Source organism: Sitophilus oryzae, unplaced genomic scaffold (genome assembly GCF_002938485.1).
Source record: "Sitophilus oryzae breed Bouriz unplaced genomic scaffold, Soryzae_2.0 scaffold_357_pilon_pilon, whole genome shotgun sequence".
Taxonomy (NCBI): Eukaryota; Metazoa; Arthropoda; class Insecta; order Coleoptera; family Curculionidae; genus Sitophilus; species Sitophilus oryzae.
The window spans coordinates 1,721,522-1,748,243 of NW_022146926.1; the positions used below are offsets into that span (position 1 = coordinate 1,721,522).

The 26,722-nt window shown below is 34.3% G+C and overlaps 4 protein-coding genes across 4 annotated transcripts; 2 read left to right on the top strand and 2 right to left on the bottom strand.

Annotated features, from left to right (window-relative positions):
* Window positions 1-595: 595 nt before the first annotated feature.
* LOC115884785 lies at window positions 596-5,895 on the top strand. Its single transcript, XM_030903464.1, has 3 exons — window positions 596-1,049; window positions 3,750-4,279; window positions 5,737-5,895. The coding sequence occupies exons 1-3, from the start codon at window positions 708-710 to the stop codon at window positions 5,807-5,809; spliced, it is 945 nt and encodes a 314-aa protein (XP_030759324.1). The 5' UTR covers window positions 596-707; the 3' UTR covers window positions 5,810-5,895.
* Window positions 5,896-6,197: 302 nt separating this feature from the next.
* On the bottom strand, window positions 6,198-26,584 carry LOC115884752 (FGGY carbohydrate kinase domain-containing protein). Its single transcript, XM_030903417.1, has 11 exons — window positions 26,493-26,584; window positions 25,922-26,095; window positions 16,867-16,978; window positions 16,576-16,813; window positions 11,675-11,835; window positions 11,472-11,621; window positions 7,643-7,847; window positions 7,387-7,534; window positions 6,937-7,011; window positions 6,542-6,725; window positions 6,198-6,457 (listed from the first exon to the last, which is right to left on the bottom strand). Exons 1-11 carry the CDS (start codon window positions 26,526-26,528, stop codon window positions 6,279-6,281), a joined length of 1,662 nt encoding a protein of 553 aa, XP_030759277.1. The 5' UTR covers window positions 26,529-26,584; the 3' UTR covers window positions 6,198-6,278.
* On the top strand, window positions 20,256-21,526 carry LOC115884753 (putative nuclease HARBI1). Its single transcript, XM_030903418.1, has 3 exons — window positions 20,256-20,425; window positions 20,485-20,689; window positions 20,750-21,526. Exons 1-3 carry the CDS (start codon window positions 20,352-20,354, stop codon window positions 21,515-21,517), a joined length of 1,047 nt encoding a protein of 348 aa, XP_030759278.1. The 5' UTR covers window positions 20,256-20,351; the 3' UTR covers window positions 21,518-21,526.
* On the bottom strand, window positions 21,570-22,846 carry LOC115884754 (myb/SANT-like DNA-binding domain-containing protein 3). The gene is made up of 4 exons (XM_030903420.1): window positions 22,410-22,846; window positions 22,027-22,246; window positions 21,859-21,969; window positions 21,570-21,801 (listed from the first exon to the last, which is right to left on the bottom strand). The coding sequence occupies exons 1-4, from the start codon at window positions 22,569-22,571 to the stop codon at window positions 21,605-21,607; spliced, it is 690 nt and encodes a 229-aa protein (XP_030759280.1). The 5' UTR covers window positions 22,572-22,846; the 3' UTR covers window positions 21,570-21,604.
* Window positions 26,585-26,722: the final 138 nt, after the last annotated feature.

Below are 26,722 nucleotides of genomic sequence, written 5' to 3' on the forward strand. Positions count from 1 at the left end.
TTAATAAATGTAAAGATAGTAAGAACAGAGACAACGGTCCAATTCCTTCAAGTTCTTTGTTCCTACTACTCTAGTGGCGGAAATCTAACTGTTACGCTCAGTGGGCTCTGACTCGGTTGGCTAGATTTTGCCACGCCCACTCGGTGCCCACTGGGCGAGTATATAAAACGCTCAACTTGTAGATTGTACTTTAGTTTATAATCATCTGCCGATGATGCTAACATGGTTAGCGAAACGCGCGTCCAGTGTAAAAGTAAAAGTGTTTTGGTGTATTGTGGTGATTTAGTGTTTTTATTTTTTGTATTGTAGTCCTAAATGTTTAATTTAAAAAACCGTTTCGTTTTTGAGATTGGCAGTTTTTGTTCCGGAGATATTCGTTGTTAAATATTTCGGAAAACAGAAAAAAAAAATACTTTTTTTGTAGCTTTCTCAAATAACTGAAAATCTCTTAGAGATATCGGTAAACAGTGTGTTGCAGTCAATTCTACGTAAAATGGACTATCAGTAAGAATATTTTAGTTGCGATCTGAGACGCAATATATATATTTTGAATCATGAATATGCGTAATTCTATTTTGTATTTTTCGTTATGACCCTCAAATATTTTTCCAAAAAAATAATCGAAATAATTACAAAGAAATTCTTCGAGAAGTGGCCGAATACGAAGAGAAAAAGGCCATCTGGAGTCGACTCCCTACGGTAAAAAGATGACGATCGCTCCTTATAACGATATTAATCGCGATAGTAACTGGTCGTCATCTGTTTGGCGCACTTCTTCGCCAGCAACCGTATACCGGACCAAAGAAACTGTAGTACCATCAAGGAATATCATAAACTGTAGTACCATGCTACGATTACGAACGGTCTTGGCTTTGACCGTGCTGTCATGGGCGATCTTGGCGGTTAAGGGGGCACCGCACCGAGGCAAAAGCAAAAATAACGATCGACCTAGGATCGTTTACGATCAGAAACAAACGGGTGATTTTAATTTGCAAGTGCATTTAAAGGATTTACAGATTATTGCGATCGTAGGGGATGAAGCTCTTGGCGTAAGTTATATTTCTATATTTTATCATTGTTTTTGAGTAATTTTTGATTTAATTTTTGCATGTTTGACCACTTGCCTAATCGTTTTATCAAATTAAAATTATTCTCTTTTATAACTCTTTCAATATGTATGTGTATATTTTTATAAAATTCGTTTAATATCATTACATATATCTTTTTTACAATAAGCGCATTATAGAGGGTCCGGTAATAGTGTGTTGGGCATCTGTAGCTCCTAGAATAAAAAACTTAGAAATTTTGTTTCAGTGCAAACCTAAAGTATGTACTAGGATGCATTTCAGGAGAATATATTAACTTCTATAGGGTGGCTCAAAAAAGTGTGTGTGGATCGGGATGATTTTTTTAAATGGAACACCCTGTATATTATTTTTTCAATAGATGGAGAATTAAAAATTTAAAACGGTTTCGCAGATATTCCCAGTTGTGTATTTCATATAGCATTTTCCACAGTAAATTTTTATCAAAGCCAGCCAATGAGTTTTTCTCTCGTATTTTACCATTGAAAGCGCCATATGAAATAATACTGCGTGTATCCGGAAAACTATTAAGAATTTTGAAATGCTTTAAATACAAAAAATGTTCATTTTTTAATTCTCCATCTAATAAAAAATAATATACAGGGTGTTCCATTTAAAAAAAACAAGAAAAATTATTTTATATTTTTGAAAGTTTGGTGTAGAATATTGGACATCCTGTATGATTTACGATTACCATATTTATAGCAAAATAAGAACAGACCATCTAAAGTAAATACCTAATATAGTTTTTGATTTCAGAACAGTTCTTGTATTTTTAAAATTTTTTTTAAGAAGGGTTGAAAAATATATATTTTTGATTTATTTTTTAATATCTCCGAAACTATCGAAATGGATTTATTCATATCTTAGGATTATGTAAAGTGATCTGAACGGAAGCCAAAAATGCAATAATATACAGGGTGTTCCATTTAAAAAAATCATCCAGATCTACTCACACTTTTTTGAGCCACCCTATAGAAGTTAAAATATTTTCCGCAAATACATCCTGGTACATACTTTAGGTATGCACTTAAACAAAATTATCAAGTTTTCTATTCTAGGAGCTACAGATGCGCGACGCACTATTGCCGGACCCTGTATATTTTTAGAGATGGCATGAGGTTTTATCGCGAAAAAATATTTTGGAAATTTTTAATTTTTAGAAATATTTTTTGATTTGATTGACAACCACTGGCTTTACTACAGGGGGTCCAGTGGTGCCGGGCCCACCCTTGGTACAGCTGGGCACCCCTCAGAGAAAACTAGAATTTTCACTAAATTATATCTCTTACTCTTTATGTTTTAAAAAATTAAAACCCTAGGCACCGCTCAGGATGAATTACTAGTTACTAGAGACAAACACAGTAACTTAGAAGAATACAGACACACGGAAAATCTAGTGGTTCTCAAAACTTAAGCATTTTTTTTTATTTTTAAAGTAAAATAATTGGTATATTTTGTCCTTTCTAATCGATACAACCTGTATAGCTAGCTCCAAGTAATTTCTACTCGACCCTTTTTCTTGATCTGATACGGTACGATCAAAAAGTTTTATGATGCTAAAAATAATTAAGCATTATTAAGCTTATATATTTTACTATCAATTTTTAAATCTTCAGAATTAAAAAAGAATTAAAAAAAATTCTAAATGGATGATATCACAGATTATACAGATTATAAACTTTGTTTTTTCTTTTTTGTTTTTCGTGGTTCCAATTTTCGGAATCGGGTACTAGTTAGGTTACTAGTTTGCGCACATAGCACGCTCACTTATGGCCTCAAAAATTGTGCACAGCGCCTGACCGGCACAGTTATTAGAGAGATATCGGAAAACCGAATAGCGTCATGCAGTATTTACGCGTACCTTATCATGGTTACGAGTCAATTTTTAACGCAATACCCGCTAATAACGTTACCGCCTGACGTAATTTGCGGATCAATTACACCAAGCGCTATTTCTAAATAACGTAAAAAATTGCTTAAATGGGAATATGCGGGTATTTACAACCTGGGCCGGCCGGCGGGATTTTATTTTAGGTTATGTTTGAATTGTTTTGAATTATTACTTTAGTTTTATTAGGTAATCCGATATTTAAGTAGCTGGGATTAGTTTTAATTAAATACATAAGGCCCAAAATATGGATTCCACCTCTTCCAATATTAAAGAACCTAAAAAGAGGCTTAGGTTTACAGCAGATGACGACTTAGCCCTTCTAAGAGAATTTGTTGCTTGTTGCCCTAAACCCACTGGCAGACGTTGAACAAGAAAGCACTGGAAATAAGCACTTTAGCCCTTTAGTTTTAAAATACCTGGTAAACAAAACAATTTCAAAGTTTTAAATTCAAAGTTCAAGGTTAAGTTTAAATACCGGACGCGACGCGAACAGAATTCTTTCCGATCCGATAACTATAAATGAAGAGAGTTAATACCACCTCACGTAAAGGAAATAACACCTGGCCTTATTAACGTCCATGCACGCTATTCGGTTTAGCGATATCTCTCTATTACGCTGTTTATTGTTATTTTACGCGAGTTTATTTTTGCGCACAGGAAATTTTACTCGTTTGCACATCGTCATAAAAAACAATTTTCGTACCACGAATTAGGGATAAGATTTTTATCTGTATACTTATAGGATACCTAATCTGTGATGATATTTTCAGGGTGATTACGACTACGCATATGATGATTCCGATTTCACAATTAAGCCACCACATAAACCATCCACCAGCACTACTACCACATCGAAACCAACCACAACATCAACAACCACAACCACAACGACCTCCACTACTACTGCAAAACCATTTACCCACATTCCCGTTATAATCACTTCCACAGAAGATGGCGTGAAAGATAACGCAATTAAAGGACTCCTAACGCCAAATGACACTGAATCTGATGAAACAACAACCCAAAAAATCACCACCAGCAGCTCAGAACCGCTGATATCTGGAGAGACGGTTGCCATGGCTCCAGGTAAAATTAAAGTCCAGATTTTAGGATCGCCTTCGGCTGCTATGGGAGAACTTTCGCCGCCGGCTGGTATAATTCCTGGAGAAGATATCCAGAGTGATATTGGAGAAACTGTTTTGCATGGAGAAATGGCTAGCTATCGAAAATGCGCCACTGGATATTCAAGGGACAAGAAAGGAAGATGTAGGAGAGTGAGGAAACCGGTGACATCAAACTTGTAAGTATGGTGTTTAAAAATGTAGAAAAAAAAGTATGTAGAAATGTTGATGCCACTCTAGAAAATTGCATATTTAACCCAATATGGCTGACTATTTCATAACAAAACTACAGGATGAGTCTTAAATAAGTGCACATATTTTTAGGGGTAGAATATTTCGACCCCCTCGATTTTTCTGGAAAATATCGAAATTTTTCTATTTTTCGAAAAAAATTGATTTGTTTTTAATTTTCTTTGTAATATCTTGATAATGATAATATAGCTATGAAGTAGTTTGGTTTGGTTCTCAAAACTTAAACAATATTTTCTCTAAATTTTCAATTTTCAAATATGTAAAAAAACTTGGCTATTTTGGCCTTATTTGAAAAACGACAAAGAGAAAATATGGTTTTTTATCGAGATATACCGAAGATATGTGATTTTATTTAAGACTCACCCTGTATATATAATATATAATATACCGGGTGCGTCTCAAAAGTGGTTCACTCCTATAACTGTATTTTCTCAGATAAAAAAACGAGATTTGGTTAGTTTATTCGATAGAAAATGATACTCGAATAGAATGGCGTATCACATGTCAAGTTTTGACATTTTCGCATTGTGGTTTATTTGAAATTGTAACGTACGGTTCATAACGACATTTTGACTCGAAATACCAAATGTAAGATATCAAATTATTGGTAAAAAATGCTTTTTCCAAATATGCTAATGGGCCACCCTCGTTCCATTTGAAAAAAATGGGATATGATTAAAAATACGATTTGGGCATATTTTAACCAGCCAAGACAAGAAACGAAAAGCATTATATACATAAGTAATCATATCTATTTTCCAAGGCTCCTTGATTTTGAGGCTCCTTATTTTTCAGCGAGAATTTCAAAAGTTGACATATGATATGTCATTCTATTCAGAGTGCTATTTTCTATCGAATAAAGTAAAAAAAGGTAGAGGGTGCCATTTAAAAATCGAAAGTTGTAGTCATTTCCGGTGAAACAGGAACTGACAGAAAATAATTGGATACATCAATCAATCATAATATATGTCATATAGTAACATACCAAAGTTTATCCAACACGAGGAACGTGACAATGACAGTTTCCTATCACTCCAACTCACAAGTAAACCGTATTTTCATGAATCATTTTATGTCATTTTATGAATGTCTGTCAAAACCTTGCTTGACTCGTTGAACAGGCTTTAGCGAAAATTAATTTCGCTCTTTTTCATATTTTTAATACTGATCTTTAATTTTTAAGTTTCATTTATTATAATCATTATCAATTATTATTTATTTAAAACTAAATTTTAACTCAGTTTAGTTAGTAGCATTATTAGTAAAAATATTTAGAGCTATGATTAAAGAGCTTTGAAATAGTTTTGAAGCAGCGTCTGAGGTCAAAAGATGTAATTTTTATTGAAGAAAATGTAAAAATTAAGCAAAATTTCTTTTTTTTTAGATTTGGTAGATTAACGAGCAACTTGGCCAGCAAACTGAAACTATCCACGCCTGAAGACCGCTCTGTTCCATAATAATTTAATTATATCATTTATTTAAGGATAATTTATTTAAATATATTTATTGTTCTTACTTGTATTTCAATTATCATAGGTAGTGACGAAAATTCAATTTTAATACTTTAATTTAAAAAAAGATTCCCCCCCCCCCCATAGTAAAGGTTTTTTTTACATTTCAAATGAAAAAGAAATACTAAAATATTAAACCATATGATGAAAAAAACGGCGTCAGATATGGTTTGGAAATCAAGATCGCTGTCATTTTGTTTGTAAAATTATATAGGGAATTTTTTTCCGATCATACGGTATATATTTCTGCAAAATCACTATAAAGTTTCCCTTTACAACTGTAACTTGACAGCAGGATTTGACGTAAAAAATACCTACATAATAAGAAAAATAATCACAAAAAAATCTATTTTATCTTTAAACTAAAAGAAACAAATTCGTATACACTAAATACAAAATATATTGTCTACCTTTACTATAACGTGCCGATCAGTTTTCTATATTTTATCTGATCGTTATACATTTCTAAGAACACTCTGTATTTTCTGTCGTGGAAATCGATGATGTTTTGATCGGGGAAAACAGCTTTTCCATTTCCACCCATTGACTGGATCGCGTGTTCCAATGTGTCGAAATGATTGGCCGCTACAGCTCCTACAAGAACAATGAGAACTTGAGGTATGAAAAAATAAGGTATTCCCTCCAGTAAGAAAATTAGCAAGATTAAGGTAAACTTACCCAAAATAGCAGAACCAAGTAAAACGCTTTCAATTTCATCTGGACATACTACTGGAAGATTGCAAATATTGGCTTGTTCCGCAGTAAAAATGGGGTTTTTACTCAATCCACCACATATCAAAGTCGATTTGATGTTTTTGTATCCTGATTCTTTCAATCGATCAATTATTTGCCGTGTTCCATACTAAACAAAAATAATGTTCTTTAATAAAAGATGTTGAAAATTAATTTAGCTTTTTAAATTTTAGATAAAATTGTATTTTAATTTTTTAAAATAATTTACATCGAGTTTACTAAAGCAGAAATAGAGTATTGCAAGAAAAAATCTGAGAAATGGATGTTTCTAAAATAATTATAAAATAAATATTACTGTAAAAAATTACTGTTTAACTTACGCAAAGGGCTTGTACTGTGGCTAAATAAAGTATAGCTAAATTTTCCTCATCACTAGCAAGTGACAAACCACATATCTGAAATAAAATGTCACAGGTAAAATTAATCTCTCGAAAATAGTATATTGTATATTGTTTTATTAGGAGCAAAAATTATACTTTTTATGCCGAGACTGTTATTACAGGGGAGGCACAAAAAGTAATTTTTACTCCGATAATAGAACATGCTATTTTATTTTTAAGCCTGAAAGTGTTTTACTTATGCCGTCGCAAAAATTAATACCTTATGATCGAAAAAAACGGCGGCCATTTGGCTTGGAAATGACACGATCGTTGACATCCCCATTATAATTTTACATATAAAATGACAGCGCTCAGCATTTCATACCCATACAAGTACGTTTTTTTTTCGATCATACGGTACTTTTGTGACGTTTGAAAAAAAATTCTTACTATTCCTTTCAATGTGGGATCGCCAAGTAATCTGTTCCCGTGAAAATCTGGATAAACGTGGAAATCCTTCGTTAAAAAAGCCACATTGGAAAGACCTTGACTCTCTGTCATCTTATAAAGTAAGTCGTTCAGATACTGAACAATGTGCCTGAAAGTAAAGAATATACTCATTGTATTATTAAAAAAAAACGTCATAGTAGTCTTTGAAAAGATGGTATAGGTAGATGCATCGCAGTAAGTACTTCTTATATCTTACATGTTGCCAATTTTTTTGCGAATCTCTGATGATGCCGGATGTGTATCGATCACGTGATCGACTAATTTGCCCGTTGCGCTTTGACCACCTTCATTCAACCACATTCCAGGAATCATGGCGCTCTTATACGGGCCCCAGACACCTGGGACGAATATTGCCTCTTTGGAAACGGCCATGTGGCATGTAGACGTCCCGCATATCAAACCTACAAATGATGTTAAAAAGGATATTTTGAAAATCATTAGCTATTCACGTTAATTTATATAAATATACAATCGAAAAAGGTATTAAAGTTGGTTAAAATTATATGGAGAATGTTAGCGATCGTCATCTCTAAGGTCTTTTTTCGACCATACAGTATACCCAAGTAGCATTTTCACGACTTGCGACCACATGTTTACTAAACACAATGTTGGATTAGTTACAAAAAATAGTTAGCTCCCTACCTTAGGTATTAAAATAAATTTAAACGTTTTTATAACGTTGTGCCGACGTTGGACTAGTACTACAGCAAAGTAGAAGCTCCTGCGACGTCGAATAAACGTTGTCTTGTAACCTTTTTTGCTTAAGTGATCTTTAGGTGATTCGGACAACGTAGTTACAACGTTGGACAATATAGAGTTTTCCGACGTCAGTTTCAGGACCTATCCCAACGTTATGCAAACGTCGTCTGTTTTACTAATTCCAACGTTGTCTAGATTTCCTTATTCTTACGTTGGTAGGACGTCGAGTCACTACCTTTTTGCAACTGTATTGAACCATAACCTTAAATCTTAAATTTTCACTTCATTGTTCTGTTCAGTCAGGCAGTTCAGTGCTGTTTTTGTTTTTATAAAAAAAACTTTATTAAAATGGAACATAAGAACATATAAAATTAAATTTACATATAAATTAAATTTAAATATACATCGTATATTATAAGGTACATATAAAATTAAATTTAAATATACATCGACATATATTACCGATAGTTTATCCACTCCCTCGTTTATTTAGATTATAGAGGGCGGCACAAGCTAGACTCTAGGATGACTAAATTAGGCAATCTTGCGACTAGTATACCACCTGTTAAGGCCGAACTGCGACTTTATTAGTCCAGTATGCGACTACTCGAACTACTCCATCTTAATCTCCAAAACAACAAAGTGAAAGAGGCCATGTTGTTAAATAAGAAAATGTTTCGTTCCTAAAATAGCAATTCCTGCTTTTTGAATACATTAACTTGAAATATTTGACCCTAAAAAACACGCGGAAACAATTTTTTCGACTGCGAATAAATTATTCGCATTTTACTAAAAAAAAATTCAAGAAAATTTTTAAAACTTCTTTAATTTTAAGGCCCATTAGTATTTTTCAAAGTAGAAACAATACATTTATCAATAAAGTTGTTTGCGTTTAACTTTTTTGCCTTGGGTAACGAGTAGATCGTAATTCAGAGTCGGTTAAAGTGTTTCAATAATTATGATCTTCAAACATCCTCCATACTTAAATACTTTTCTTTTGTTTTCCTTCACTGCCATCTGACATATGTCTCTAACTAAATCATAAAAATAATAATTTTACTATAATTATCCCAATTTAGGATAAAACGCGACTTAGACGCCATATTAGTTTTGTATTTCTGTGAATTAGGATTTTAAACAACGTTGCAGTTTGTAGTAAATTAGGCTTCGAGCCAACGTCGATATCCAACGTCGTTTCGACCCAAAAGTTATTCTCCAAACTAGTGCAGACTAGGGTTGGCACGAGGTTGTGCCGACGTTGCGCGCCGACGTTTGGTCGCGTGACACAACGTTGTCCCGACGTCCAAATGCTGCTTGGGTAGTGATATACCGGATATACCATATTTAAACATTCAACTTGGACACAAATTGTACAGTATACATTTCGTTTAAAAAACTGATTTGTCTGTAAAATATACTTGAAACATCCTGTATATCTATGAAAAATAGTTTTTATAATGTGCACTACCAATGTGCGCATATCATTTTTAATTATATGGAACTGTGAGTTACCCTCTATATATACTTGTAACACAGAAGAATGAATGTGACTCGTCTCTTTGACCGAGTCCATTATTTTAAAGAGAGGTAGACAATTAATTTGAGTGAAAATAAGGTGTAACTCATCAGAAGTAATCAATAAAAGCTTTAGTTTATCCAAAAAATCCACGAGTGTTTACTACTTAATAGACGGATCAACCCATATAAAATTAGCACCCCACGTTGGGCGCCAAAGTATCAACAATTATGACAAACCCGTTATCTACTTAATTTCTTACTTCAAAAATGATGGTGGTGATAGGTGATATACCCCTTCAAACTTTAAGATAATCTGTCAGTTAAGGAAATGTATGTTGAAGTAAAGAACCACGGAAAAATCGGTGTTCGATTCGCTGACTATGAATTATAATAAATAATAATATAATACGGAGTAATCAAGGCATCATGTGCCTGTCATGATAGGAGAATTATCAAACTTGTTGAGTGCTTACTACTTAATAGACGGATCGACCCATATAAAATTAGCACCCCACGTTGGGCGCCAAAGTATCAACAATTATGACAAACCCGTTATATACTTAATTTCTTGCTTCAAAAATGATGGTGGTGATAGGTGATATACCCCTTCAAACTTTAAGATAATCTGTCAGTTAAGGAAATGTATGTTGAAGTAAAGAACCACGGAAAAATCGGTGTTCGATTCGCTGACTATGAATTATAATAAATAATAATATAATACGGAGTAATCAAGGCATCATGTGCCTGTCATGATAGGAGAATTATCAAACTTGTTGAGTGCTTACTACTTAATAGACGGATCGACCCATATAAAATTAGCACCCCACGTTGGGCGCCAAAGTATCAACAATTATGACAAACCCGTTATATACTTAATTTCTTGCTTCAAAAATGATGGTGGTGATAGGTGATATACCCCTTCAAACTTTAAGATAATCTGTCAGTTAAGGAAACGTATGTTGAAGTAAAGAACCACGGAAAAATCGGTGTTCGATTCGCTGACTATGAATTATAATAAATAATAATATAATACGGAGTAATCAAGGCATCATGTGCCTGTCATGATAGGAGAATTATCAAACTTGTTGAGTGCTTACTACTTAATAGACGGATCGACCCATATAAAATTAGCACCCCACGTTGGGCGCCAAAGTATCAACAATTATGACAAACCCGTTATATACTTAATTTCTTGCTTGAAAAATGATGGTGGTGATAGGTGATATACCCCTTCAAACTTTAAGATAATCTGTCAGTTAAGGAAACGTATGTTGAAGTAAAGAACCACGGAAAAATCGGTGTTCGATTCGCTGACTATGAATTATAATAAATAATAATAGAATACGGAGTAATCAAGGCATCATGTGCCTGTCATGATAGGAGAATTATCAAACTTGTTGAGTGCTTACTACTTAATAGACGGATCGACCCATATAAAATTAGCACCCCACGTTGGGCGCCAAAGTATCAACAATTATGACAAACCCGTTATATACTTAATTTCTTACTTCAAAAATGATGGTGGTGATAGGTGATATACCCCTTCAAACTTTAAGATAATCTGTCAGTTAAGGAAATGTATGTTGAAGTAAAGAACCACGGAAAAATCGGTGTTTGATTCGCTGACAAGAATTATAATAAATAATAATATAATACGGAGTAATCAAGGCATCATGTGCCTGTCATGATAGGAGAATTATCAAAGTTGTTGATCATTCTGATCCTACTGTATTTTGTATGGCGACGCAACCAGAGAAGTGTAATTATTAAATGTTAAAAAAATGTAATAATATCACATCATTTCTTACCTACTCGAGTTTCAAAATGCGGATCTATTCCTTCCACTTTACAACCTATTAAACCTAAACCTCCAGCATGGGCGTCTATCATTGACGTACCTACCGGAGTACCAGGAAGCAAGCCCAGCTCTTTGGCTGAAATCTCCGACAAGCCCAATCCTAAAAAATAAATGTTTAATGACATACTGTAACCCGTTTAAAATAATTCCTACCTACAGTTTCGCCAGGATACTGAACAACGGATCCGATTTTTTTCCAACTATTTTCCGCCAAGTCTCCTAAACCAACTGTATCAAAGTAACTTTTATTCCATGCTTCCACGCCTTCCACGTTCATTTCGTAGGTCCATTTACAAACTAGAGAACAAGACGATCTACAAACCATGTTATCCGATATACAGGGTGCTACAAATTCGAGGTACGAGCATTGGTATCTCGGAAACCGTAATATATACGAAGATAGTTAAATTGGGGGCAAAGTTGCTCCTTAGGATGTTCACCAAGATGCCGTCAAAAAAGTTTTAAAAATTTCAAGGATTGCTGAGTTTTTTGAAAATCAATTTTATTTTTTCCTGTCGTTGTTTTTAGAAAATCAAAAAACTAATTGCACATTCTCATAGCCACTTTATCAGGGCTATCTGTATGGTATTTTTAGATTTTCCAATTAGCTTATAATTTGTGAGATACAGAGGCCCGGGCCTGCATTTTTTATTTAAAGTTTTGAAAGAACTGGATCTCCTGAGTACAATGATATGCTACACTTGATACTTTTTTTGTTTTGGGTACCTTAACAATAACAAAACTAGTTAATTTATTATTTAAAATTATTTCAAGTCAGACTCTGGTTTTTTAAATTATTTAATCTGATTATATTCATCGCAACAATATTGATTAGGGCTAGTTAACATTTAATAAGGAAAATCAAGCCAATTTCAAGATTCAAATAAATAATATCTAGGTCAGCAATTTAAAGATGTTATTTAACTTTTTTTATTGTGAATGTGAAATCTCACTGTGCGATCTAGAATTAGAATTTAGAATTTAGAATAAGTGGGAGGGGGTTAATCTCTGTGACCTTAGAGATCTATTGTGTGCCCCTTTCTTCAGTTATAACTCATCATACAGTCCCAGGACTTCCTACGGAGATCCATGTCCTTCACAGTCGAGGAGCTACGACCCAGGCCGGGTAGACGAAACGGTAGCTTGTGTCGCCTGTTGGGTTTAGAGGTAGGAGGTAGGCTCTCGACCCTTGCAGGAGGTGGTAACTTGTATGCCACTTGCGGAGGATGGTCTCACGCAAGTGTCAGCCACCTCTCCTGTAGTTCTCTTTGGGTTTGGCCCCTTGGAACTTTCATTGTTACTGTTCCCAGTGTCGCTAGGGGGTTTCCCCACAGCTTCACCGGTGATGTTTTTATTACTATTATTACCAGATCTCATAGTGTTCCTATGAGTCGCTAGGGACAGTCGGTCCACTTCTACAGAGCCCCGCATGTAGAAGTAAGGGGTAAAATACAATGGGGTGACCCCCGGTGCCCCAAGGTTGAGGCTGTCCGTAGTCCCGCCCGGTATCGTTATATGTCTTGGTGCAATTCCCTGGCCACGACACTACAGTCAGGGACAAGACGTTGAGTGAGATGCTTCTTAGACCAAGCCAAGTGCTAGGGGGGATTCCCCCCAGCACCTGACCAGGAGCTTCCCCACCAACGACAAGGTCTTGCATCTCCTAGGGAAGACTGTACGATCTAATAATATGCATAATATTAATCGTAGTTATTATAAATAAATCAACTTCTACAAACTAGTTTCTAATGCTGTACATGTCCGAAAGGGTTACCACGGCCACCCTCCCTAATGCACAAATTTATTTTTCGTTCAATCTTATTTATAGCACTTTGAAGATATCTTCTTCTTATAGTTCCGAATGCATTTTGTACTCTGTATTGTAAATGTTGAATTGTATTTTGATTTCACTTTTACAATAAATGAAGTCAATGATGCCTATCAACCCATATAACACACAATATCCGCAGGATATTCATAGAATGTCGGAATGTCCCATTATAAGATCATCTTATAAAGACATCTATAGGATATCCTCCAGATATCCTGAAATCCTGTAGATGTCTCAGAATAGAATGTCCTATGGATATCTCTGTCGTATATCTTGTACATCCAGCTGAGATATCCAAACATGCTCATGTTAATAAAATATCCTAACAATATCGTCTAGATATTTAGGAAAAATAAATAATGTACTACTTTTTATATTACATAAAATACAATAAACCATACAGATAGATATATATTACGTCAAGACAAGAAAACACACTCCCAGTAATACAGAGAATTTAAAACGCCCGCGCAAAAAATTTCCCACAATCCATCTCGACAGTTGTTTGTTTTTGCATCGTGTATAGTCTGTCCAACGAGAAGATCCTTGACAGTGATATATGTGTCTGTCATTTTAATTTCAAAGTAGTTTATTTTATTTTACAAAGAAATAAGTTGGTACAACTGGAACGCATAGCAGGATATATTTAAAATTTGATTGACAAGATGACAAGTGATTACTTCAAAATATTGTGAAAAAACTGTATAAAACTGAAAAATGTAATCGAGTTATTTTATTTAATAAAAACGGTATGTGTTAATACAAAACAAACAAGAACAAGACACTACATACCAAAAAATATAAAAAAACTATTATTTACTTTCAAGCTTTATGAAACTACCCGTTTTTATGATTATATTTATCAATATAACTTAATGTACAAATACAAATTTGTAATATTCACAGGAATAAATAAAACAACATAGGTAAATAAAACAAACTATTTTAATAATAATAACACCTACCAAATTTTATACCTTAAAGGTTGATTAATTAACTTTAATCTTAATTTTTTTTTAAACCAGGACCTTTTGACATTATTTTTCTACATTACTAAAATCCATTATTTACCTCTCGTGTGATGTCGATATTTTACAGCTACTCCAGTTTTTAGTATATGTTTAGTTTGATCCTTCTACCATATACGAGATGCACTTATCTACGACGAAATGGTATACAAAATTTATCGATGGCAACTTCATTGGTGTATAAGACTTTCTGCCTGGACAGCGAGTATTAACCATAAACTGTGCTCTGGGTCTACAGTTAATTTTCACTCGATTTTTCCTCCACTTGACTTCAAAAGACACAAAACACACGTAATAATACGAATCAAAATGCATAATCTTCCAAAACGCAGGGTATTTAACAAAAGTTGACAGAAAATTATAACCTATAATTTGGCAAGACTTTGACAATCATCAAAAATGACAAAAATCTAAAGGCGAGTTCATACGCATCGGTGTTCGTTTGTCGTTCATCGTTCCGTCAAACCAATAAAAATGAAATACGATGTCATTTTTTAAATAAACCGATAAAACTGGTCAAAACAACAAGACACGACTCATGACGGATTTATATTTAAACCCATCCATAGATAACTTAAAAATTATTAGAAACTTTTTTTAGTAAAATAAATAGATTGGTATGGGACGTCATCTGCTTTTCTTCTGTCATCGTCTGTCGAAATCTTACCTGAGAAAAAAAACAGAGTATATTATTCAGTTCTTTGATTTAGTGAAATACGAGGTGAATTCGGTCGTTTGTCGATATTGAATGGGCTTAAAAATGACTGAAACTAATAAAACTGGTTGAGTTTGACTTAGTTTTTTTTGTACTCATAGTTCTAGCCTTAGGTTCTAGCCTTGTTCTAGCAGAAATTCTATCCTAACCTCAACTAATGTCGAAAAACGACGAACGACTCAGGGTCTCACAATGAAAAATTTGTGGCAAAATTATAGGTGAAAATTTGTTGAAAAGCGCTTGTTCTTTATCCCTAAGCCCATTTTCGTGTTTGTTCTATTCGAACAGAAATCCTATTTTTGTGTTTAAATTGTGAGTTTCTGGAATGTGTGGTGTTCGAAATTATACCTGTATCCCATGGTACAAAGAATACAAGGTATGATATTGCGCAGGTTGGTCATTACGTCACAGGTGATAAACGGCACCATTGGTCGGCAAGCTCTGCGCGCCAATTTCAAATTGTCAAACAGATTGTGTCATCTGTGAAATTTGATTGTGTCAAAATGTGAAAATAATTTTTCAAATGTCAAGCTCGATGTCAAAACATAACTTTTGGGGTTATGTCCTAATTCTTCCCTATTTTAGGTCTTTTTTTATTGGTGGCAATTGGACAATATGGATATTTCTTTGTATGGCGTATGACGTCACAGGTGGTATGCGCAAACTTAACGAAATTGGAGCCGCTATCGATCATACCTTGTTTTCTTTGTACCATGCCTGTATCCTGTGTGCTTACTTTGATGTAAACTGTTGCTGCCAGACATAAACTGCTAGACTCCATAAAGGGTAGTATAATCTGGTATAATACCATACGATAGAAAAAAACGGCGTTGGAAATGAAGATTGCTGTTATTTTGTATGTAAAATTATATGGGGAATGTCATCGATCGTAATTTTCTAGTCAATTGAACGCCGTTTTTTTTTCGATGGTACAGTATAAATTGAAAGCTCTTAACTCATAAAAATAAACTTCTAAATTTTAAAGCAAAATTCACTGACATAATATGTAGGTATATTTTAGAGCTGTTAATAAAAATATCCAATGAATAACGTCAAAATGTGGCTAAATAAAACTAAATCGCGAACGTTTTTACTATAAACTAAGGATGAAGTAAGTATTGTCAAATAACAGTCCTCATATAATGTCCTAAAAATATTCTATAATGCTCCCAACATTATCCTTGTATTATCCTATAAATATCCGAAATAATCGAAAAAGGCTTGCCTAGGGATGTCTTGAAGATGACTTTTTTTGTCCCATCTGGATATCCCATAAATATCCTCCTCTGGTTTTTGGATATCCCTAAGATATTTACTTATATATATGGGAGATAGCCCTATTAAAGTGGCTATGAGAATGTGAAATTATGTTTGATTTTCTATAAAATAACGGCAGGAAAAAATAAAATAGATTTTCAAAAAAAAACCATTTTTTTGCAAAAAACTCAACAATCCTTAAAATTAAGTACTATATTATTACCTAGTATCCACACCAGTGGCTCTCCAAGTTAAAAAATCGGGCAAGTCGAAAAAATATCCAGCTTTGTTCCACGTGTCTTTCAAGTAAGTTTTGAGCCACAACAATTTTGGAGTTTCCATTTCGGGAAAAATTTTCCCACCTACATACTTCAAGACTGAATGATTCGTGTTGTTTATGAACTCCGTCTCCTTCATAGCTCGATGATCAAGCCATAAAATGACATTTTGTTCGTTGTTTCCTGTACCAATACAGCTATAAATTTTTTTTTATTATTTGTATTCTTGAATTTACCTGAAGGGCTCACTGTTAAGGGTTGTCCATTTTTATCGACGCATGCTAAGGAACAAGTTGCGTCAAAACCGATGCCTTTAATCTTTGCTGGATTTATGGTCTTTGTCACTTCCTAAAATATATATTAGAGATCACCCTGTATTCTAAATTATAATAATCAGGCAATAAAGAGACCAACAGAGTTATGACGTCGCAGTTCTTATCAATTTGTTTTATACTACTAGGGTGCATATGCCAGTAGTCGGACCAGTGGTCGGATAAAACGTATTTGTTGGGACATAAGCTAAAAATATGGCTTAGTATTGCCTACAAATAATTAAAAACTCAATTCTGCCAATTCTTCGCTTTGTTCTATAACATTTTCTTTGCCTAAATTGTCATCCTGAAACCGTTAAAAATTCCGGAAAATGACTACATGTTTGTGCTTCCTAATTTTTGCCTGTTAAAGATGAAGTTGAGATAGTTTGTAAGGTAAGTTAAAAATTTTATATCTAATCAAATATAGTAATATATAATAATATCTTTTGTAACCAATATGGTATCTAGAACCATCAGTACTACAAGCGATAAAATAACATTTTACAATATATAACTTATAACTTTACGTGTATGTGGAATATTCTTTTATTTTAAACTAGCGTGTACCCGCGACTTCGTTCGCGTCGAATTAATCATTTGTAATGGTGATGATAAAGCAACGCAAGAATTTCCATTAACATACAAACTGGATAAAATTTTCTCACATTTAAGTCAGCATGAGAAAAAACAACCTCCTTATCGAACCTCTACACCCCACAATCAGTCTGTTTGGCAAAAATCAGCTTTAAACGTCAAACAGTTTAAGCAGAATCGTGAATGGTAAATTTTTAAAAAATCTGAAAATATGTAAAACAACATAATAAAATATACACGTTTAAGAGTTTTTCCGAAAAACTCACCGGTTTTTAAATTAAAAATATTCGAATATTTGACGGGTAGTTTCACCCCCTTAGAATTCAAGTTTCGAAAAATCCCTTCTTATCGAACCTCTACACCCTAAAGTCAATCCGTTTTCCAAAAATCAGATTTTTACGTCAAGCGCTTTAAACAGGATCGTGATTAATCAATGACCAAATTTTTTGTAACACCCTGTATACATTTTGAAAAAATCTTAAAATATGTAAAAAAAAACAAAATAAAATATACGTGTTTAAAAAGCGTTTTTTCGGAAACTTGACCGTTTTTAAAATATAAAATATAGTAATATTTGAGGGGTGGTTTCACCCCCTTGGAACTGGAATTTCGAAAAATCCCTTCATATCGCACCTCTACACCCAAGAATCAACCTGTATGACAAAATTGAGCTTCTTACGTTGAGTGGTTTGAGCAGGATCGTGATTAATCAGTGAGTCAGTCACTTAAGGATTTTATATATTAGTAGGTATAGATAACAAAAAAGGATACCTTTGAATATTTTAATTATGCGATTGGTCGCGTTTATCAGGACGTAGCGCTACCGCAGCGATCACTAATTTTCTGCTGAACGCGCCGATTAGTTGTGAGCGCTCTGGGATCAGTCGCCATTTTTTCCATCAGATTTAAAATACGCTACGCTACCGATGCATGAGGATTAAACGTCACATACGCCAAATGTCACAAAATGTTTTGGAAAACGAAAACAAAGCATTTTGTTTAATGTTCTCGGTTGACTAATACCCTCGATTTGTGCCAAAAATGGGTGAAAACAATTTAATATGCATTACTTATGATTTTGATCTAAAAAGCACGTTCAGCAGGACAACCAATCGATGGTACATCGCTCACTGATCAACTCGTCCTGATGAACGCGACCATTGTCAGCATGATTGTCAGACTACTGGAAACATAACTCTTTTGTTTTAGTCTTTTTCTGCAAAATAAAAACACTAAATCACCACAATACACCAAAACACTTTTACTTTTTCACTGGACGCGCGTTTCGCTAACCATGTTAGCATCATCAGCAGATGATTATAAACTAAAGTACAATCTACAAGTTGAGCGTTTATATACTCGCCCAGTGGGCACCGAGTGGGCGTGGCAAAAACTAGCCAACCGAGTCAGAGCCAACTGAGGCGTAACAGTTAGATTTCCCGCCACTAGAGTAGTAGGAACAAAGAACTTGAAGGAATTGGACCGTTGTCTCTGTTCATACTATCTTTACATTTATTAATTCTGATGCTTTCATATGCATCTAATTGCCTGTAATTTGAGACTTGTTTAATTAATTTTAAATTATTAAGATATATACAATGTTCTTTATCAACAATATGTTCGGCAACGCAAGATTTATCCGGTCTACCATATCTTATCTAAGCTAAATGTTCTTTAAATCTAGTTAATATTGATCTTCTAGTTTGCCCAACATATTTCTGATTACAATCTTTACAAGAAATTTCATAAATACCCGACCTTTCAGTGGAGATGTTTTATCCTTTGGATTACCTAATAATTGTTGTAATTTATTATTAGCACTATACACAAGTTTATAATTGACATTCTTAAAAATTCCTTTTAGACCACGGGTTAACTCTCTATCAAACGGTATCGAAAAATATTTAGACGTATTTTTCACCACTTGAAAAGTCGAATTTTCAGAAATCATTAACCTATACCTACGTTTTCTAATTAATTTTTAATAATTCTTTTTCTTTTTCTCCTTCACTAGTTGATAAATTAATTAGAAAACGTAGGTATAGGTTAATGATTTCTGAAAATTCGACTTTTCAAGTGGAGAAAGATACGTCTAAATATTTTTCGATACCGTTTGATAGAGAGTTAATTAGAGTAGATTAGAGTTCCCGTGGTCTAAAAGGAATTTTTAAGAATGTCAATTATAAACTTGTGTATAGTGCTAATAATAAATTACAACAATTATTAGGTAATCCAAAGGATAAAACATCTCCACTGAAAGGTCGGGTATTTATGAAATTTCTTGTAAAGATTGTAATCAGAAATATGTTGGGCAAACTAGAAGATCAATATTAACTAGATTTAAAGAACATTTAGCTCAGATAAGATATGGTAGACCCAATAAATCTTGCGTTGCCGAACATATTGTTGATAAAAAACATTGTATAGATCTTAATAATTTAAAATTAATTAAACAAGTCTCAAATTACAGGCAATTAGATGCATATGAAAGCATCAGAATTAATAAATGTAAAGATAGTATGAACAGAGACAACGGTCCAATTCCTTCAAGTTCTTTGTTCCTACTACTCTAGTGGCGGAAATCTAACACTGGTATTCATAAACGATCGCTGGCGCGCCGCCAGCGGTTCGCCAATCTCCCACGCATATTTGTCATGCAGAGTCGTTCGCCAACAATGACACACATGCGCATTCACTGAAATTTTAGCGGCGTTAGCGATTCGTTGGAGATGGTCAGTACTATCTCCGAGCGACCGCCAGATTAGTAAATAATTTAAATTTTGTTTTATTTTTCATAATAATTCGATTTAACAATGGAACGTGATTTAGATCTATTATATAATGCCCACAGGGATATTTTGGACATAGATTTTCATATACATCGGAGGTAAATTGGTTGCAGAAAACCTTTGAATTTGATATTATTTATTTCGTTGATTATTTTAGGTATATTCGAGATATGGAAAACCCTTTTGAATTTTACAGTGAAATCCAATTTAAAAAACGATTTAGATTTAGGAAAGAGGTGGTGCGTGATATTCTATTACCAATGGTACATGTCCGTGAACCCATGACTAACAGAGGATTGCCGGTACCCACATTGATAGGATTACTTTTAACGTTGCGTTTTTACGCTAGCGGAAGTTTTCAGGTGAAAATTAACAAAATAAAAAAGCCACACTTTTATAATAATATAATTATATGTTTGTAGATTGTCTGTGGAGACTTGAAAGGACTCAGCCAAAGTACTGTAAGCCGAGTTGTGACAAGAATCACCAGAAGACTTGCAGCACACTCTAGAACATATATCACATTTCCACTTAATGAGGATATTCCGGAAATGCAACGGCAATTTAGTACAATTGCTAACTTTCCAAATGTCACAGGGTGTGTCGATTGCACACATATCACTATCAAGAGTCCAGGAGGAGATGTTGCCGAACTGTTCCGAAATAGAAAACGATACTTTTCTATTAACGTACAAGCAACTTCAGGTCCTAATTTACAAATATTAGATATTGTTTCACGATATCCAGGAAGTTACCATGACAGTTACATTTTTCAAAGGAGTTCCTTAAAGGGAAAGTTTCAACGAAGAGAACTTCCTGGATATTTGCTTGGTGATGCGGGATATCCATGTTTACCTTACTTGCTGACTCCATTTAGACAAGTACGTACTCCAGGAGAAAGGCGATACAACCAAGCACATATTCAGACAAGAAATACCGTAGAACGATTATTTGGTGTTTTAAAGCGCCGATTTCCTTGTTTGAGTCGGGGACTTGCTACCAAGATCTCCACTTCCTGTTATATTATCGTAGCTTGTGCTATTCTTCATAATATTTCCATTACTTACCGTGACATCATAGACGAACCTCTACAGATCGACGATGATGTTCCAGAAATTATTTTTCGTGAAGGAAATTTAGGTTTAGGTAATGTGATGAGAAACCATATAGTTCATAATTATTTTGATTAAAAATCTATATCTACTATTAGGTACATACTATTGAAAATAAAACTATTACTTGTTAATCATTTATTAATTATTAAATTAATCGTTTATTTATTCATCTCTACTTTTCTTCCATTTTGCCTCTTCTTGTAACATTACGAACTTGGCAGCCGCCGCCTTATATTTCGCCTCCTCCATACGGATATCATGAAGTTCTTTCATATATGATTCTTCCTTTTCAACTAGGCCTAACCTTGCCTTGGTCAACTGATCAAGATGATCTTCCTTTTTTTTAGGGGGGCGCGAGACTGTGACAATAATTAATTTAAAAATATTTGCTAGGTCCTATAATCGTAGAATATTACCTTTAACAGCACTTGGGTTTAATGGAGTGGATAATGTTGGGGTTTCTGGCACTAAGACGTAAGAGGTGACTGATACCGTTGAAGCAGTTGCCTCTTCTGATGACCGTACAACTGAAACAAATAAAAATAGCAATTGTTTTGATGATTAACAAAGTATAGAAAGTTTACCTTCTGTATTTTTTAAATTTATGCCATCAGAATCATCTTCAATATTAACTTCATAATCGAGATGAGGTATCAGGGCATCTACTTCGGGTTGTGAATAAGGTGGTAGTGGTTTAGACGGCCCGCCTCCTGTGGCCATCACTTCACGCCTCTCTTCAGCTAACGCACTTTTCCTGCTTCTTTTTATTTTATCCCATAATCTTTTTAACTGGATTACTGTTCTCTAAAATAAACAGAATTTTTTAAATGTAGCTACTAAAAATATTTCTTTCTATTTCCTGTTTAAAAGATATATAATCTACTTTAATGCATAATTATCTCAAACCATAATAATAAATCCTATATCAAAGAATATTATAGCTACACAACATAAATTTTATATTTACCTTTTCTGTAGCTACCTCATTATACTCTAACGTAATTTTATCCCATGCTTTTTTCTTCTTCTCAATATTATAGGAATCAGTCCTTTTATCTTCTATAATAGGATAGTTTATCAACATTTTAATAAATTGTTCCTTATCACTTGCCGAATATTTTACCGCCATTGCAAAAAGACAACAAACAATAATAACAAGAAAAACGTTTTGGGATCAGTACCGCGCTCTGGTTTAAAAATCGTCGCGTGCCGTGGACGGAAAACACATAAACAAATTAAATGCGCTTGCTCAAATCGCCACACGAGTCATAGCGAGTTGCCAGCGCGGCGACGGCGAGGATATCGTCTATGCATTCAAAATTGATATCGTTCGCTTCGCCGAAAGTTCGCTGGCGGTGCGACTGGGAGATTTTTCAACGCCTCGCCGGCGAATGACTATGAATACGGGTGTAACTGTTACGCTCAGTTGGCTCTGACTCGGTTGGCTAGTTTTTGCCACGCCCACTCGGTGCCCACTGGGCGAGTATATAAACGCTCAACTTGTAGATTGTACTTTAGTTTATAATCATCTGCTGATGATGCTAACATGGTTAGCGAAACGCGCGTCCAGTGAAAAAGTAAAAGTGTTTTGGTGTATTGTGGTGATTTAGTGTTTTTATTTTGCTGTTTAACACCAAAGGTTCCAACCCTCAACTGTAGTCTTTTTCTGGATAAATGATATGTAATATCTACTCTATTTTTCGTTTGAAATATAATAAAACATGAGTTTTTGGTAGTGTTAAGTGGTCGGACAGCAAAAACTCAACACAAACGCAGATCAAAGGAAATAAAAGTTGTCCGACCACTGGTCAACGCTAAATGCTAAATTTAATATATTTGAGAGGTCGAACAGTAGCCCCTTTTCGACGCATATTGCAGAGTTTAGACTGATTTTTTATGAGATTTTAGTTATTTTCAAGCATGAAGCCTAAAGTAAAAGGGAGTTTTCATCAATACAATATAGATGCATTAGAAAAAACTGTCCAAATTGTCCAAGAAGAGGGAACATCGCGTAAAACATGCACTCAGTACAGGATTCCAAGTCAACAGTACGCAGGACCATATTAAAGACAAATAAGCGACGTTTGCAAACGAATGGAACCAGAACTTGTTTTAACCAGATAAATTGAAAAAAAAAATTGTTACCTGGATTGAAAACTTAGCCGTTTGCAGATTTCCAAGACAAAAAAAACAGGTGTTACTTAATACAGTTGAGAAAAAATGTATCAAGAAGAAGGAAAATTAAAAACGCTGTTTACTAATGGAAGCACGGTTTTATGAACCGTGTCGATATCGTTTAAAGATGATTTTTTCATATAGATAAAATCTAAAGGTGCGTATTCATTATCCGAACGAACGAACGAACGAATGAAAGTGCGGTTTCGAGTCGGTACATCAAAGGCGTTCGCCAACAAATGCCTCCGGTCTCGTGCGGTTCTATCGTACGGTCCCCGTCCATACCACTAGCGAACATTCGTTCGTTCGTTCGTGCGGATAATGAATACGCACCTTAACATATATAAAATGCTAATGTTTATCTGTGTGTCGTCTCTACTGAAGTAACGACTTGCTCTAAAAAAGTTACTTTTTTTACTAAAAGATAGCTAATTGGCTCTTCTAAAAACTGCCGTCGCCGGATTTTTGTTTTTCATTTAATAAAAAAAAATAAAAAGTATTTTTTTCCGCATGTCGTGGCGGATGCGCCAGGCTTCAACTAGTACAACAATTAACGGTACAAAATGTTCAAGATTAAATTTGCTTTAAAATTATACTTATATTAGGTTTGTTCCACGCACAACCCCGCTGAGATCCGTTCAGGAACGGTTCCGTTCATGCGCATAGGGCTAAAAGCGTTCCAACCTTGATGGGGATCGTTCTCGAACGATTCTCTTTGCGTTCCAACCAATTTTCTGATCGTTATTAGAACTTCAACAAACGTTTTAGTTTCAACCGGTTTCAACAAAAAAAAACGAATAGTAAACCAAGTGAAACTTACCAAAATTATGGTTTGTGTCCATTATTTATTAATGTAGGTAGTAATTTACCACTTTTTACAGTTTCCACTGTTCTATACAATTAATAAGAATATCTGTGAAGAATATTATAAAGGTTTGTTTTGTTTACATCTTACATCAAACAAAAAGTGAGGTTATAGTAGTAGTTTGAGAAGAGGAAATTAATCTCTCTTCATTGACTTGGGTCCTTTTCGTCCCATTAGCCAGCTCATTATTTAGATTCCCAATCGTCTGGTTCCGAATAGACCGACAGGATTTCCAATATGGCCAAAGTGAGGTTATTTTAACCGGTGTTTTGACAAGACAGATTAGAAACGGTTCCGAAACTGTTCCAACTGATTGTCAATCTAGAATCGTTCAAAAACAGTGCCGAATTAACGCATGCGGATAAGACTAGTCCCAATGATTTCAGAACGGTTCCAGAACCGTTCTAAAACTTGGGGTTGGAACAAACCTATTAACAACGGGACTGTGCAGCAGGGGGGTGACAGTGAAATAGGAAAATTGGAAACAGTCATTAGTGTCATTCCTGTCATTCTCCTCACGACAAGTATGGCCGCCTAGACAAGGACAGCATTGTTTTTGTCTAACTATTGTCTAACTTCACAGTTTATAATTGACAGATTTCAGTTTCAGAGACAACTTCAGATTTGTTCTGTGCGAACAGCCAAATCCCCTACTTTTTCTTTTGATCTAATATACCACTAATTTTAACTCCTACGTAATACCGAATAAAGAAGAAAACGAACAGGGAATTAATAACCAAAGATATCTTTTAATATTTTTGGTTTTGTTCTTTTTAATGTTTTAATGTTTTGTAATTTTGATTCTTGGGCCTAACCCGTTCCTCCATCAGCTCTTCTCGGTCTGTCTGTATCCGAAAATCCGGACGCCTCAGATTCTTCGGAAGATTCAAAATCGCTCATTTCATTTCTTTATTTTTTGAAGAATAAAACACTAAACAAAAACAACACACGTTTTGTAGGTTAAGTTTACCAATTAATGACGTCGGGTCGCAATACGCATGCGCCGGACACTTTACTTGCAAAAGATCCGCGAACAGGTCTGACTGTCAGCTAACAATCAGAATTTTCTGTGCGAACAGCGTACTGTTGGTTGGAAACCAATCAAAAATTTCTGTGCGAACGCGTTTTACCCTATTGCGCATGATTATCGTTGGAAATATGTTTCTTATATAAGAAACCTAAAGTGTCCGACTTATGATAACTAACCGGCCGGACACTGGTAAGTACTGTCCGACTACTGACAAAACAGCACTTTTATCACTTGAAAAAATAATCAAAATTATTGGTAGGTTTATGAAAAAAACTGTTATATTTAACGTGAACCCCAATAACCACACTATTGACTATATATTTCATAAAATTTAATTTCCATGCTATCAATAAAGAAAGTTTAATCAACAATTTAAACTCAGCTTTTGGATTTATTGCAGTAAACCTACCTTAACACATTTGGAAATCGCTTCCCATATATTATCGGTTGATTGTTCGTAAAAGTCAGGCTGTATATTCCATGTTTTTGTGTTTTCCACATGACTGCTCACAATTTTTCCAAAATCAGTTACTAAAGCTGCCCTCACACTACCTGTTCCGACATCCACTCCAACAAAGTAAGCCTGTGACGAAGACATTTATACAGACTAGGCTGATAAAATAACCAATCAATAATAGTAAAGTAATCCTCGCTTGAACAAATAATAACTAATATTGATCCAAGGCCGACTTTCTCGAGTTGCTTGTTAACAAAAACCTAATCTAAAAATTGAGCGCAGCACGCAAAATATTTACTACTTTATTATAATCTCTTATTGTTGATAAACATAGTTACGTTATTTACTGATAACCTCTGCAGCTTTGCTTTACTGTGGCTTTAATATAATTTGTAGAAAGAGAATTAGATTACATTAATGATAAAAACACTCTAGACTCTAGGGGAGGGATTCCATTTCAGAGAAAAAAATATAGCATTAGCAACAAAAACATTTATAGAAAAATATAGCATATACCTATTACCAAAAAGTTGGTCTTGCAGCGATTGTCGGTACACATTTAAAAAACTTAATATTATTTTTTACATGGAATTTTGCAACTAGCTGTCAGTTTGAAATACCGATATATTCAAAATAATACAATTTAGGGCATTCAACGCCCGCGTATAAAATGTATTTTTAATGTGGTACTTCATTATACCACAAGTCTTTATTTAAGTAGTAGTAAGCTTTAAATATATAAAATCACAATAA